Here is a 15,472-nt window from a genome sequence, read left to right as displayed (position 1 = left end):
TGCAGCTTCACTCCTCCGATCCCAAGCGGCATGTACAGCGTAGGAATGTTATAGGAGAGTTGTCAAAACGGCAACATACACCGGCTAAAATAAGGTGAAATGGATATTGCATACGTCCTCATACTCGCTCGGGGTAATGCATGAGGCCTCACAGCAAGTTCCTACTTGGAGCCATCTTGTGGCTCCACCCCCAGTCCTAACTGCAAACCTTTGTATTAAGCTTTGTATATGTTATGTTTAAAACTCAATAAAAACTCATTGGAATTAAAAATCCTATATATGTCTCCTGATGTAAATCCAAGTAAATCCTGTCATTTGAAGATAAGGATTAGGCATCAATCGTGATGAATGAGTGTCAACCAGTCACAGCGACAATCCACCACAAACGACAGTCGATGGCCAGATGCCAGATGCTAGGTGATGTCATTGCTGGGTGATGTCATTTCTGGGTGATGTCATTGATCAAATATGATCGTGGCAATTTTTTGGTGAATGTCACTACCCAGAATCCCTGCCAATGTGTTTACAGTTTGAAACAAGCCATCAGGAAACTTTCATTCAGTGGCAGTAGTGATTCCACAGCTAAATAAATGTCTTACAGCTGCAATGGCCAGAGGTTTGAGCAGGCGATCTGGTTTTATCTGCCATTTTGCTCACCTATTCTTCAAACTGCAGACAAACTGGTTTTGGGTTGAACTCATGGTTGACCCAAACAGAAAGCTCATTCTTATGTGTGAAAATAAATGTGCAATATTAATGGATTATGGAGAATTATATAATTGGATCATATTGTTCAGCTGGTAATAATAACATACATGTTACAAATGCAATTGTAAATGTACAGCCAGTATATGTAGAAGTATTGGGGTTCTCCAAACATGCAGGATTCAAATTATGTCTATTGTGTGTTTCTTTTACAGTAAGGGATATTTCGAATGCTATGTTTCTTGTATCGTTATTAGCACACGGAGCAGGCATGTTGGATAAATTTGTTAAAAAAGGTAAGTTACTGACATTTGGTCTGTAAGTCGGTATACAATGTTAGCTGTGTATTAGGAATATTATTCAACCTCAGATACCAAAACATGTGATATCAGATTGGTTGGGGACTAGAGGATCCTCAAGACCACCAATCCTTGGTCTCCAGGAAATTCTGAGAGTGTTCAATAATACCGGCCATACACAATAGATTATCATTTTTCAAATAACAATTTCCCATTATCATTTGTTTATTCCTTTTGATACTGACAAACATCAGCCTCCTTTTATCAGACCGATTGATTTCAACAAACAAATAAAAGAGATACTGATGAGCTCACAAATGATTATAAGAAGTAATGCATGCTTATCATGATCACAGATTGAAAGCAATCAGATTTTTAGTACCTAATAAGTAGGGAAGGGCCGAACAACCCCCTGGACGATTTGCACCAGAACTTTCTAACATCTCGAAAGTTCGGAACCGAATAACGAACCCCATTGAAGTTTATGGGACCCGAACTGGAAGAATCAAAAGTGCCCATTTTGAAGGCTTATATGCAAGTAATTGGGCATACAATGGTAACGGGGGCCCGAGTATAGCCCTGGGGGACATATATCAATGAAAAAAGTTTTTAAAAAATGTAATTTTTAAATGAGCAGTAATTTACTGATGCTTAACCACTTCAATACCAGGCACTTTCCCCCCTTCCTGCCCAAGCCAATTTTCAGCTTTCAGCGCTGTCACTTTTTAAATGACAATTGTGCGGTCATGCTACACTATACCCAAACAAAATTTGTATCATTTTGTTCCCACAAATAGAGCTTTCTTTAGGTGGTATTTGATCACCTCTGTGGTTTTTATTTTTTGCTAAACAAGTAAAAAAAGACTGAAAATTTTGTACATAAGTAATTTATCTCCTTCACTGATGGGCACTGATGAGGCTGCACTGACGGGCACTAATAAAGTGGCACTGAGGAGATGACACCAATGAGGTGACACTGATGAGGTGGAACTGATGGGCACTGATAGGCGGCACTGATAGGTGGCACTGATAGGCGGCACTGATGGGCACTGACAGGCTGCACTGATAGGTGGCACTAATGGGCATTTATGGGCACTGATAGACAGCACTGGTGGGCACTGATGGATGGCATCACTGATGGCACTGGCAGGCATTGCTGATGGGCACTGATTGGCATCTGCCTGGGCACTGATTAGCATATCCCTGGTGGTCCAGGGTGGCTGGTGGGTGTCCTTTGTGGGCACCCCTGGTGGTCCTGGCGGCATTCGCGGGGAGCTGCACTGATAAACAATCAGCACAGACTCCCCCCTGTCAGGAGAGCAGCCATTCAGCTCTCATCTACTCGCGTCTGTTAGACGCGAGTTAGGAAAAGCCGATAAACGGTTCTTCCTGTTTACACTGTGATCAGCCATGATTGGACATGGCTGATCATGTGGTAAAGAGTCTCCGTCAGAGGCTCTTTACCAAGATCAGTGTTGCAGTGTGTCAGACTGACATGCCACAACATTGATCGCCACACTGCACGCCCCCTAGGGCGCGCAATTGCAGCTTATCCTGCTAGATGTCATATGACGCCCATTCAGGATAACTGAACCACTGCCCTGGCCATCATTTTGCAGGAAGTGTTTAAAGTGAAAGCATAAAAATGTAAAATTCCTTTCAATATAGTGCCTGGGGAGGATCCCCTTAGTCTAGCTGAAAAGTGGCACATCTTGCAGGACAATTTCATGGGTCAGATGGTAAATGCACCAACAAGAATCAATGTGTTACTAGACCTACTAATTACTAACAATACAGACCTGATCACAGATGTGGGAATGCAGGCCAATTTAGGTAACAGCGATCACAGGTCAATTAGTTTCCGCATAAATCGCACAAATAGGAAGCACAAGGGTAATACAAAGACACTGAATTTTAAAAGAGCCAACTTCCCTAAACTGGGCTCCTTGCTAGAAGATATTAAATGCGATAAAATCCTAGAAACAAAGAACACAGAAGAAAAATTGGTGTGCTTTTAGAGCATATAAAATAAAGGTATTGGCCAGTGTATCCCAATGGGAAATAAATTTAGCAGAGCCAATAAAAAATCCTGGGTGGCTTAACTCCAATGTAAAAATGCATATAAAAGCAAAGGAGAAGGTCTTCAAATAATACAAGGCTGAGGGGACATTAGCAGCATTCTAACATTACAAAGAATGTAATGAGAAATGTAAGAGTGTAATCAGGGCAGCTAGGATAGAACACGAAAGGCACATAGCGGAGGAGAGTAAAAAAAAAAAAAAAATCAAGAAATTCTTTAATTATATTAATAGTAAGAAAGGGAGGTCAGATCATATTGGCCCCATAAAGGATGATGAAGGGACAAAAGACGGAGAGATGGTAAAGGTTTTGAATGTATTTTTCTCCTCAGTAATCACAAGGGAAACGGGTGGATTCAGTAACCAAGACTGCAAGGTTAATCCTCATGACACGTCACAGGAAGAACCCTCATGGCTAACAGAGGATAAAATTATAAATAGACTTGAAAAACTTAACATTAATAGGTCACCGGGACCAGATGGCTTACACCCGAGGGTCCTTAATGAACTCAGTCAAGTGTTATCCAGTGGGGAGAAGCCAGGAAGCGCCACCTGAGTGTAGTATTAAAAGCTGCTTTAATGGCAAGGTGTCATAATACACTTACAAGAAGTAAGAACATAAAAAGCTCATCTGTAAGGACGTGTGGAGTTGTCTGGAGGTCCCTGGGTCCGGATCCGGTCACTGTGTGTGGCTGCAAGGTGTTTTCCAGTTGCTCTGCACATCCTGTGGCCACCAGGAGGGAGCCTGAACTCAGTGTCGGACACTCGTGGATGACGTCACGGGTCACAGGAATCACAGGAGTGCATCCGGGGGAACGTCCACAGAGAGGGAGAGGAGAACTGGCAGGCTACGCGCTCGGAGCTTCAGCTCCTTCTATTGGCCTGGGGTGGGAGTGTCAAGATCAGGCTATTTATATGGTAGTGCTGTGGGACAACAGGTCCCAGCGCGGAAGAACATGTGGAAAAACAGTGTATGGGAGGCATTGATTGAACTGTTTCACAAATGGCAGCAAAACTTGGGATAATAAAATAAAAAAAAAAAAAAGGAACACAAGTGGCCAGACATGCAATTAAATATAATATAGTGTAATAGGACATGAAAATAAAAATAATAATAATAAAATGAAAAATGAAAATGAGAATGAAAATGAAATTATAAATAAATATAAAAATAAAAATAAAATGTAAGTAGAGATAAATCCAAGCAAATTCTCAAAGCTAGCCCCCGGTTACAACTACCAAAGGATTTGGATCTGGTTTTGACAAAGAAATTCCTAAAAAATCTTAAAACAACTTGCCTAAAAAAACATTCCTAAAAAATGTGTCAGTATTGGATATAAGTTTGTTATTGATTAATTATTAATTAATCTTAGCTGTGTTCACACAGGCGCATAATAGGTATGCACAAGGGTGCAAGCCCACGCATGCGCCAGCATGGAGGTGCACCCTAAACATGGGCACTGACAGGTGTGAGGGGGACAGGAAATGGTAAAAGACGACTATAAAATCTAAAAATACCTCAAGGGCCTTATACCTCAATCTCCTTGTTTAACCCTCCTGTCGTGAGGGTACCCAAGGAGTAGATCCAGAACGTTTCCTGCTGGCACAGATGTTTAAAACGTTCAGCCACAGGAAACATTGCTGGAATGGATTCAACGACCCACACCCCAAGACCAGCTGTAGATTCAAAAACTGCCCTGAGGGTTCTGATGGTTCTTCCAACATAAAATAATCCACACGGACATGTGAGACAGTAAATGACATATTCCTTGGAACAGTTGTAAAATTCTTTTAAGGTGTAGATCTTCCATTTAACTGTAAATGATTTCTGGCCATAGTGAATAAACTGGCAGGTCAAGCAGAGGGGTTTTTTACATTGATGCATCCCTTTTAATGGAATCAAAATCAGTGGTGATGAGGGTTGTGCAGATTTAATATTGCTGGGAGCAATTTAACTTTTTATGTTTCTGGATTTTCTGTATGCTATTTTGGGTCTGGTGTCAACAGTGGTTTTTAAATGGGGATCTTCCAATAATATAGACCAATGCGTGGCAAAATCTTTTTCCATTTTTTTGTATTTAGTGTGGAATTGCGTAATGAATCTTGTGGGCGGTTTTTGGGCGGGTGGTGGGCTTATTGAGGACCTGTGGGTAGGTTATGAAATTTCTCAAAAGCCTCAGCTACAAGTGAGGTAGGATAGTCTTTGTCAAGGAATTTCTGGGAGAGAATTTTTCCATGGGTATCATAATCTGAGTCCTTGGTGCAATTCCTGCGTAGCCGACAAAATTGCTGACCCATCTAGGATGGTGGCAACTGTCATAATGTATGAATGAATTCCCTGCAATTGGTTTGATGAAGTTTTTAGCGTATATTGTTCCATTCTCATGGCATAGTTCCAAATCCAGGAAAGCCAGAAAATTGGGGTCAGCAACGTGAGTAAAGGATAGGCCCAAGCTGTTCAGATTGCAGTATTGTGCAAAGGCATTGGTTTCTTCAAAAGTGCCATCCCATATGATCACTATATCATCAATATATCGACCATAGTATATCACATGGGCAGCAAAAGGATGGTTAGCAGTGAGGTACATATGCTCCCAGTACCCCATGGTCAAATTGGCATAGCTGGGGGCAAAATTTGCCCCCATAGCTGTGCCATTTATCTGCAAAAATTGGGTTCCATCTGATAGAAAATAATTGTGCTTGAGGCAAAAATGTAATGGCTCAAGGATGAAGTGGGCTTGTCGTGGGTTGGTTTGGGTGTCCTTGGCCAAAAAATGTTCAATGGCCAGTATGCCTATATCATGAGGTATGGAGGTATATAAAGATGACACATCTAGATCACTGATTTTGATTCCATTAAAATGGATGTATCAATGTAAAAAAACCCTTTGCTTGACCTGCCAGTTTATTCGCCATGGCCAGAAATCTTTTACAGTTAAAAGGGAAGATCTACACCTACACCTCAGAAGAACCATCAGAGCACTCAGGGCACGTTTTGGCAAACACAGGCGCTTTATTGAAAAAGGCTGTGATCACCATAGCATCCCAAAACATTTTCTAACACACCACAACAAATCTACAGCTGGTCTTAGGTTGTGGGTCATTTAATCCATTCCAGCAACGTTTCCTGTGGCTGAAAGTTTTAAACGTCTGTGCCAGCAGGAAACGTTGTGGATCTACTCCTTGGGTACCCTCACACCAGGAGGGTTAAACGTGGAGATTGAGGCACATACAGTGTTGTGAACAACCCCCCCTCCTCTTCTTCCCCATTTAATGTATATACCCTCCCTATTTGCTTATCTATGTATATACTCAAATTCTGGCAATATATCAACCGGACTAACATCCTAATGTGTTCTCTCCTCCCCCCTCTATTCTATTTTCTTTACAGTTACGTCCGACAGCCATGGTAAGTACACAAGTATTAAGGCCCTTAAGGTATTTTTATATTTATTATTATTATTTCTATTTCTATTTCTATTTTTATTTTCATGTCCTATTACACTGTATTATATTTAATTGTCTGGCCATTTGTGTTCCTTTGTTTTTATGATTTTATTATCCCAAGTTTTGCTGCCATTTGTGAAACAGTTCTATAAATGTCCCCCATACACTGTTTTTCCACATGTTTGTCTGCGCTGAGACCTGTTGTCCCACAGCACTACCATAGAAATAGCACAATCTTGACATTCCCTCCCCAGGCCAATAGAAGGAGCTGAAGCTCCGAGCGCGTAGCCTGCCAGTTCTCCTCTCCCTCTCTGTAGACGTTCCCCCAGAGTCACTCCTGTGATTCCTGTGACCCGTGACATCATCCACGAGTGTCCGATGCTGAGTTCAGGCCCCCTTCTGGTGGCCACAGGACGTGCATAGCCACCGGAAAACACCTTACAGCCACACACAATGGCTGGATCCGGACCCAGGGACCTCCAGATGGACTCCACACATCCATACAGATGGGCTTTTTATGTTCTTACTTCTTGTAAGTGTATTATGATACCTTGCCATTAAAGCAGCTTTTAATACTACACTCAGGTGGCGCTTCCAGGTTTCTCCCCTTTGTCTTCCTCTATACAGAATCATCTCTCTGAGGATAGCAGCCGCAGATGCCCTGCCTTTATTTTATCATTTTCTATCCTTTTTTCTGGAAACTTTTAACCCCCGACCTCACTATGGACCTATGATATATGAATTGTGGTTTTCCCTGTTTGTATTCACCTGTATTTGCACTGTTAGTTATTGTTACCTTTGTCTATGTTCTAGCTCCAACTAAGCTTCATTACAGTGTGTTTTGTATGTTTTCTATATTGCATTGATTATTGCTATTATGGATCCATTGGATTTTGGTTTGTGTTTTTTTGCGATTCGGCACTGTGTCGGTTTAACTGACAATTGCGCAGTCGTGCAAAGTTGTACCCAAACAAAATTTATGTCCTTTTTTTCCCACAAATAGAGCTTTCTTTTGGTAGTATTTGATTGCCTCTGCAGTTTTTATTTTTTGCGCTATAAACAAAAAAAGAAAGAGTGACGATTTTGAAAAAAAACACAATGGGGGTTATTTACTAAAGGAAACTCCACTTTGCACTGCAAGTGCACTTAGAAGTAAAGTCGCTGTAGATCCGAGGGGGACATGCAAGGAAAATAAAAAACAGCATTTTAGCTTGCACATGATTGGATGATAAAATCAGCAGAGCTTCCACTCATTTCAGATCTACCCCTTAAATTTAGAGCGACTGCACCTCCAAGTGCACTTTTAGTGCACTTTCAAGTGCACTTGCAGTGCAAAGTGGATTTGCCTTATGTAAATAACCCCCAATATTTTGTACTTTTTGCTATAATAAATATGCCCTTTTTTTTTTTTTTAAAAGCTAATTTTTTTCTCAGTTTAGGCCGATATGTATTCTTCTACATATTTGTTGTAAAAAAAAATTTGCAAAAAGCGTATATTGATTGATTTGCGCAAAAGTTATAGCATCTACAAAATAGGGGATAGATTTATAGCATTTTTATTGTTATTTTTTTTTTTTACTAGTAAGGGCAGCGATCTGCAATTTTTATCATGACTGCAACATTATGGCAGACACATCGGACAATTTTGACACATTTTTGGAACCATTGGCATTAATACAGCAATCAGTGCGATTAAAAATGCATTTATTACTGTAAAAATGTCACTGCCAGTGAACGGGTAAACACTATGGGGCGGTGAAGGGGATAACTATGTTCCCTGGGAGGTGATTCCAACTGAAGGGGGGGGACTAACTAGAGGAAGTGACGGATCGTGGTTCCTAGCTATTAGGGACACACGATCTGTCACTCCTGTCAGAACAGAACAGGAAAGTGTGTGTTTACACTAGGGATGAGCTTTGAGTTCGCGTTGAACTCATGTTCGACTCGAACATCGGCTGTTCGCCAGTTTGCTGAACAGCGAACAATTTGTATGGGAGAAATCAAAAGTGCTAATTTTAAAGGCTTATAAGCATGGTATTCTCATAAAAAGTGTTTGGGGACCTGGGTCCTGCCCCAGGGGACATGTATCAATGCAAAAAGAATTTTTAAAAACGGCCTTTTTTTGGGAGCAGTGATTTTAATAATGCTTAAAGTGAAACAATAAAAGTGTAATTTCTTTAAATTTTGTACCTGGGGGGGTGTCTATAGTATGCCTGTAAAGGGGTGAATGTTTCCCGTGTTTAGAACAGTCTGACAGCAAAATGGCATTTCAAAGGAAAAAAAGTCATTTAAAACTTCTCGCGGCTATAATGAATTGTCGGTCCGACAATACACATAAAAGTTCATTTTTAAAAAAAATGGATACCCCGAACCAAAATTTAAAAAAAAAATGGTGTGGGGGTCCCCCTAAATTCCATACCAGGCCCTTCAAGTCTGGTATGGATATTAAGGGAACCCCGTGCCAAAATTTAAAAAAAAATGGCGTGGGGGTCCCCCTCAAAATCAATACCAGACCTGAAAGGTCTGGTATGGATGTTAAGGGGAACCCAGCACCAAAATTTTAAAAGAAATTGCGTGGGGTCTCCCCAAAAATCCATACCAGACGCCTATCTGAGCAAGCAACCTGGCAGGCCGCAGGAAAAGAGGGGAAACGAGAGAACGACCCCCCTCCTGAACCGTACCAGGCCACATGCCCTCAACATTGGGAGGGTGCTTTGAGGTAGCCCCCAAAAGCACCTTGTCCCCATGTTGATGGGGAGAAGGGCCTCATCCCTACAGCCCTTGGCCGGTGGTTGTGGGTTTCTTCGGGCGGGGGGCTTATCAGAACCTGGAAGCTCCCTTTAACAAGGGGACCCCAGATCCCGCCCCCCGTGTGAATTGGTAATGGCGTACAAATGTACCCCTACCATTTTACAAAAAAGTGTAAAAAAATTTAAAAAACACAAAAGACGGTTTTTGACAAGTCCTTTAATAATTTCTTCTTCCTTCGGCTTCTTCTTCCATCTTCTTTCTTCTGGTGTTCTTTCGGTGTTCTTCTTCTTCCTCCATCTTCTTCTCCATCTCCTTCTTCCTCCACTCTTCTCCTCCCGCCTCTTCCTAGAGGTTTCTTCTCCGCTCCGTCCGCACGATCCACCTCAGTGGGAGTCTTCAGCCATGTGACGCTTGGCTTCTTCTGACATTTTTTATATAACGGAGGACGGGGCCACCCAGTGACTCCACCCTCCTCTGATGCACGGGGAATTCACGGGACTTCCCTGTGGCTTTCCCCGTGTTGACAGAGGGGGGCAGGGTCACCCGGCGGGGAAGTCCCATGAATTCCCCGTGCGTCAGAGGAGGGCGGGGTCACCGGGTGGCTCCGCCCTCCATTATATAAGAAGTGTCAGAAGAAGCCAAGCATCACACGGCTGAAGACTCCCACTGAGGTGGATCGTGCGGACGGAGCGGAGAAGAAACCTCTAGGAAGAGGCGGGAGGAGAAGAGTGGAGGAAGAAGGAGATGGAGAAGAAGATGGAGGAAGAAGAAGAACACCGAAAGAACACCAGAAGAAAGAAGATGGAAGAAGAAGCCGAAGGAAGAAGAAATTATTAAAGGACTTGTCAAAAACCGTCTTTTGTGTTTTTTACATTTTTTTACACTTTTTTGTAAAATGGTAGGGGTACATTTGTACACCATTACCAATTCACACGGGGGGCGGGATCTGGGGTCCCCTTGTTAAAGGGAGCTTCCAGGTTCTGATAAGCCCCCCGCCCGAAGAAACCCACAACCACCGGCCAAGGGCTGTAGGGATGAGGCCCTTCTCCCCATCAACATGGGGACAAGGTGCTTTTGGGGGCTACCTCAAAGCACCCTCCCAATGTTGAGGGCATGTGGCCTGGTACGGTTCAGGAGGGGGGTCGTTCTCTCGTTCCCCCTCTTTTCCTGCGGCCTGCCAGGTTGCTTGCTCAGATAGGCGTCTGGTATGGATTTTTGGGGAGACCCCACGCAATTTCTTTTAAAATTTTGGTGCTGGGTTCCCCTTAACATCCATACCAGACCTTTCAGGTCTGGTATTGATTTTGAGGGGGACCCCCACGCCATTTTTTTTTTAATTTTGGCACGGGGTTCCCTTAATATCCATACCAGACTTGAAGGGCCTGGTATGGAATTTAGGGGGACCCCCACACCATTTTTTTTTTAATTAATTAATTCATGGGACTTCCCCGCCGGGTGACCCTGCCCCCCTCTGTCAACACGGGGAAAGCCACAGGGAAGTCCCGTGAATTCCCCGTGCATCAGAGGAGGGTGGAGTCACTGGGTGGCCCCGTCCTCCGTTATATAAAAAATGTCAGAAGAAGCCAAGCGTCACATGGCTGAAGACGACCACTGAGGCGGATCATGCGGACGGAGAGGAGAAGAAGCCTGGAGGAAGATGAGGGATGAGAAGAGCGGAGGAAGAAGAAGGTGGAGAAGAAGAAGATGGAGGAAGAAGAAGAACACCGAAAGAACACCAGAAGTAAGAAGATAGAAGAAGAAGCCGAAAGAAGAAGAAAGAAGAAAGAAGAAGAAATTAATAAGGGACATGTCAAAAACCGTCTCTTGTGTTTTTTAAACTTTTTGACACTTTTTTTGTGAAATGGTAGGGGTACATTTGTACCCCATTACCAATACACACAGGGGGGGCGGGATCAAGGGGGCTTCCAGATTCCGATAAGCCCCCCGCCCGCAGACCCCCACAACTACCGGCCAAGGGTTGTGGGGATGAGGCCCTTCTCCCCATCAACATGGGGACAAGGTGCTTTGGGGGGCTACCTCAAAGCACCCTCCCAATTTTGAGGGCATGTGGCCTGGTACGGTTCAGGAGGGGGGAGCTCTCTTGTCCCCCCTCTTTTCCTGCAGCCTGCCAGGTTGCGTGCTCGGATAAGGGTCTGGTATGGATTTTTGAGGGGACCCCACGCCATTCTTTCTTAATTTTGGCGCGGGGTTCCCCTTAAAATCCATACCAGACCTGAAGGGTCTGGTATGGATTTTGAGGGGGACCCCCACGTCATTTTTTTTGTTTAATTTTGGTGCAGGGTTCACCTTAATATCCATTTCAGACCTGAAGGGCCTGGTATGGAATTTAGGGGGACCCCCGCGCCAATTTTTTAAAAAAATAATTGGGGCGGGGTTCCCCTTTCCCCTTAATATTCCATACCAGACCTGAAGGGCCTGGTATGGAATTTAGGGGGACCCCCCCACGCATTTTTTTTTTATTTTGGGTCGGGGTTCCCCTGTGGGGATCCCATGCAGTTTTTATCAATGAACTTTTATGTGTATTGTCGGATTGACAATTCATTAATAGCCGCGAGTAGTTTCCTTTGAAATGTCATTTTGCTGTCAGACTGTTCTAAACACGGGAAACATGCGCCCCTTTACAGGCATACTATAGACACCCTCCAGGTATGAAATATAAAGGAATATTACACTTTTATTGTTTCACTTTAAGCATTATTAAAATCACTGCTCCTGAAAAAACGGCCGTTTTTAAAAATTCTTTTTTGCATTGATACATGTCCCCTGGGGCAGGACCCAGGTCCCCAAACACTTTTTATGACAATAACTTGCATATAAGCCTTTAAAATGAGCACTTTTGATTATTCATGTTTGTGTCCCATAGACTTTAAGGGGTGTTCACGCGTTCAAACAAATTTTTTGCCTGTTCGCAAGTTCTGCTGCGAACCGAACCGGGGGGTGTTCGGCTCATCCCTAGTTTACACACACTCGTCCCTGTTCTGTATCTCCTGCTCAAGATCGCTCGTGGCCGGCGATCATTGCGACTGTCGGCCATGAGCATCGGCACCCTCGGTGTGGAGCCTGCTATCCGGACCCCGCGAGCCAAAGTACAGCTATGTGGTTTCACGCAGGGGAGTCTACCTTCCACAGTATAACTGCGAAGGCTGGTCCGGAAGCGGTTAAGAAGAACACAATTAGAAATGAAGACAATGCCATCTCTAATAAACTCAGCAAATTCAGAAGGGACCTCCATGATTACAACTCCAAAAAAGTTTTCAGTTGGAAACAAACCAGACATTCACACCCAGATAATAATTCAGGCCCCATTCCATTAATGTCCTGCCATCCATATGTAAACCATTTCAGACCTCATGCCAGATCAATTTTTCCCACTAGACCCGTATCACCGTATCCATCCCATTGCATGCCTTGGCCACCTCATCAGACATGGCATACACCCCAGCCCTCCTGTATGCCAAAAACACCTTCTCCTAAGCCCAGATGTTCTAAGAATAGACCCAAAAAATACCCCAAAGGTCACACTTCCACTCAGAAATCACCCAATATTCAAGTATCCATTCCTGTCCTAGGGCAATACCCAATGAATGATTCATCACAGGGATGAAGTGATCCACCTGTTACCATCAGTACCAACGACCCACACTTACAACTGTTACCCCTTACTCGCTTACTTACTTACTTATACCCATCTAAATATTTTTATTTCATAATTTTCATTTTTATTCAATTTTCTTACATTTTTTAACTATCTTTCTTATCATTTATTCAATCTCCATACCCCCCTTCCTTTTCACTTTCCGTTTCACATTCTCCCTGCACTTATGAGTCCCACTACTATCCCATTTTTCCACCCTCCCACACTTGTTTCTGCTGGCGTGTGGAAGACACGCACCAACGCTGCCTGGCCACTACTGTGTACCACCCCTGCCCCTCCCCTTCTCTCTCCCTATATAACCAACATCCATCATGGCCGATATCCACCACCAGAAGCGGCCGAGGCCGGCCCTGCCACAGCCCAGCTGGAACCAGATGAGACTCTGCGTTGCCCAGGAGAACTTACCCATGCCTGTTTTTATCACACAAATGTGAGTGCACATTTTACATTATCAAAGTTCTGTTTTTACCAACCTACTACCCTTAGAGCAGCGCTGCTTTTTTCTGTTTTCTCATACAGAGTCCTGTCTACTCTGACAAGCTGGCTGCCGCTTATTATATATGCTTAGACTATCTTTAAACTGTTTTTCAACTGCTTGTTACCCCCTGGATATACCTGATCTCCCACACCACTGCCCCTTACCTATCTATCAGCAGCACCTGTCAGCGCTCCATTCCCCCTCTGTTACCATACCCATCTAAATCACCCATCCTTATCCCCACCACAAGTAACAACCCAGCCCTGAATTTAGATGATGATTTTTTAGTAATAAGCCCCCCGCCGAACCTCACAAAAAGAAAACACAGAGGAGAGGACGGAGGGGGGGGGGGCAGAGGAAGGATATTTTCCTTCTTAGCAGAGGACTTACCTTTGCTCCCACTATGCAACCTAATCCTTTTACATTGTTCAAAGATCTTAATAAATTTATCAGGGACCTCACAGTCCAGAGGTACTTTAACATCCAATCTTCCAAAAATACACCAACCGTAGAAGATAGTGGTAAAACACATTCGCCCATAGAAACAGTCTCACTTGATGACACAGACTTACCCATACTAGCCCAATTGGAGGAGCTCTATGCCGAAAGTTGCTATGCAGATTTAGATTGGCTTACCCAACATTGTCCCACCTCACCCCCGTTAGACACACCACATTATGGCCAAAATCAATTTTCAATCTCACACATAACAAAGGTCCTTATCTTCAAGCCTTTTATCAGGTTGTATATTCTGACCTCATCCAAAATGTGTAAAAAGGATCCCTTGCACACCTACCCCAAATCGAACCTCCAACCATTGGAACTTAAGGCTCTTGAGCAGCTGACTCATAATAAGCCTATTGTTATTAGGCTGGCGGACAAAGGTGGCAGCATAGTGATTCAGGATAGGGTCGACTATATTCAGGAAACAGGTAGGTTACTGTCAGACACAAGTACATATCAAACCCTCCCTAGTGATCCCCCTTCCCAGTTCTCCCTAGAGGCAACAACACTTAATAATAAAGCTTTTGAAGACCAGATAATTTCTAAAATAGACGCTTCTTTTCTCAAGAAAAACTTCTACAAAGTCCCATATTTCTACCACCTGCCCAAAATCCATAAGGACCTCAGTCACCCTCCAGGCTGCCCAATTGTAGCGGCCATGGATAGCGTCACCAGTGGTTATTCTATTTACATTGACCAATTTCTTCAGCCCCTTGCACGGCATTTCCCCTCATACATACGTGATGGTTCCCACCTATTAGATATGCTCAAACCCTATACATGGGAACATAGCCATTAGTGGCTAGGGATGAGCCGAACACCCCCCCAGTTCGGTTTGCAGCAGAACATGCGAACAGGCAAAAAATTTGTTCAAACACACGAACACTGTTAAAGTCTATGGCACACGAATGTGAAAAATCAAAAGTGCTAATTTTAAAGGTTAATATGCAAGTTATTTTCATAAAAAGTGTTTGGGGACCCGGGTCCTGCCCCAGGGGATGTGGATCAATGCAAAAATGTTTTTAAAAATGGCCATTTTTTCGGGAGTAGTCATTTTAATAATGCTTAACCACTTTATGACCACCTCATGCTGATATACGCCAGCAGAATGGCACAGGCAGGCAAAATCACGTACCTGGTACGTAATTGCCTTCCCGCGGGCGGGGGGTCCGATCGGCCCCCCCGGTGCCTGAGGCGGTCGCCTTTGGTCTGGCAGCGATCAGAGATGAGGGGGAGGCCATCTGATCATGGGCCCCCCCCTCACGATCGCTCCCAGCCAATGAGATTCTTCCCCTGCCTCTGTGTAGTACACACAGGCAGAGGATGTGATGTCATCTCTCCTCGGCTCGGCAGTTTCCGTTCCGGCGCCGAGGAGAGAAGACTGAAATGTGAGTGCACAACACACACACATCACATTAGAACATGCCAGGCACACAAAACACCCCCCTTTACCCCCCGATCACCCCCGATCACCCCTAATTACCCCTCCCCCCCTGTCACACTGACACCAAGCAGTTTTTTTTCTGATTACTGC

At 43.8% G+C, this 15,472-nt stretch overlaps 1 protein-coding gene across 1 annotated transcript in view; it reads left to right on the top strand.

The window, feature by feature from the left end:
* LOC141111837 (uncharacterized) overlaps window positions 1–15,472 on the top strand; it is a 293,979-nt gene that overhangs the window by 157,338 nt on the left and 121,169 nt on the right. The window contains exons 4-5 of the mRNA XM_073603991.1: window positions 921–1,001; window positions 6,474–6,491. Of these exons, the coding sequence (XP_073460092.1) occupies window positions 921–1,001; window positions 6,474–6,491 (99 nt within the window). The remainder of the gene's footprint in view (window positions 1–920; window positions 1,002–6,473; window positions 6,492–15,472) is intronic.

Source organism: Aquarana catesbeiana, linkage group LG11, assembly GCF_042186555.1.
Source record: "Aquarana catesbeiana isolate 2022-GZ linkage group LG11, ASM4218655v1, whole genome shotgun sequence".
Taxonomy (NCBI): domain Eukaryota; kingdom Metazoa; phylum Chordata; class Amphibia; order Anura; family Ranidae; genus Aquarana; species Aquarana catesbeiana.
The sequence above is the reverse complement of the archived record's forward strand: the minus strand, read 5'-3'. Positions and strand labels throughout refer to the sequence as shown.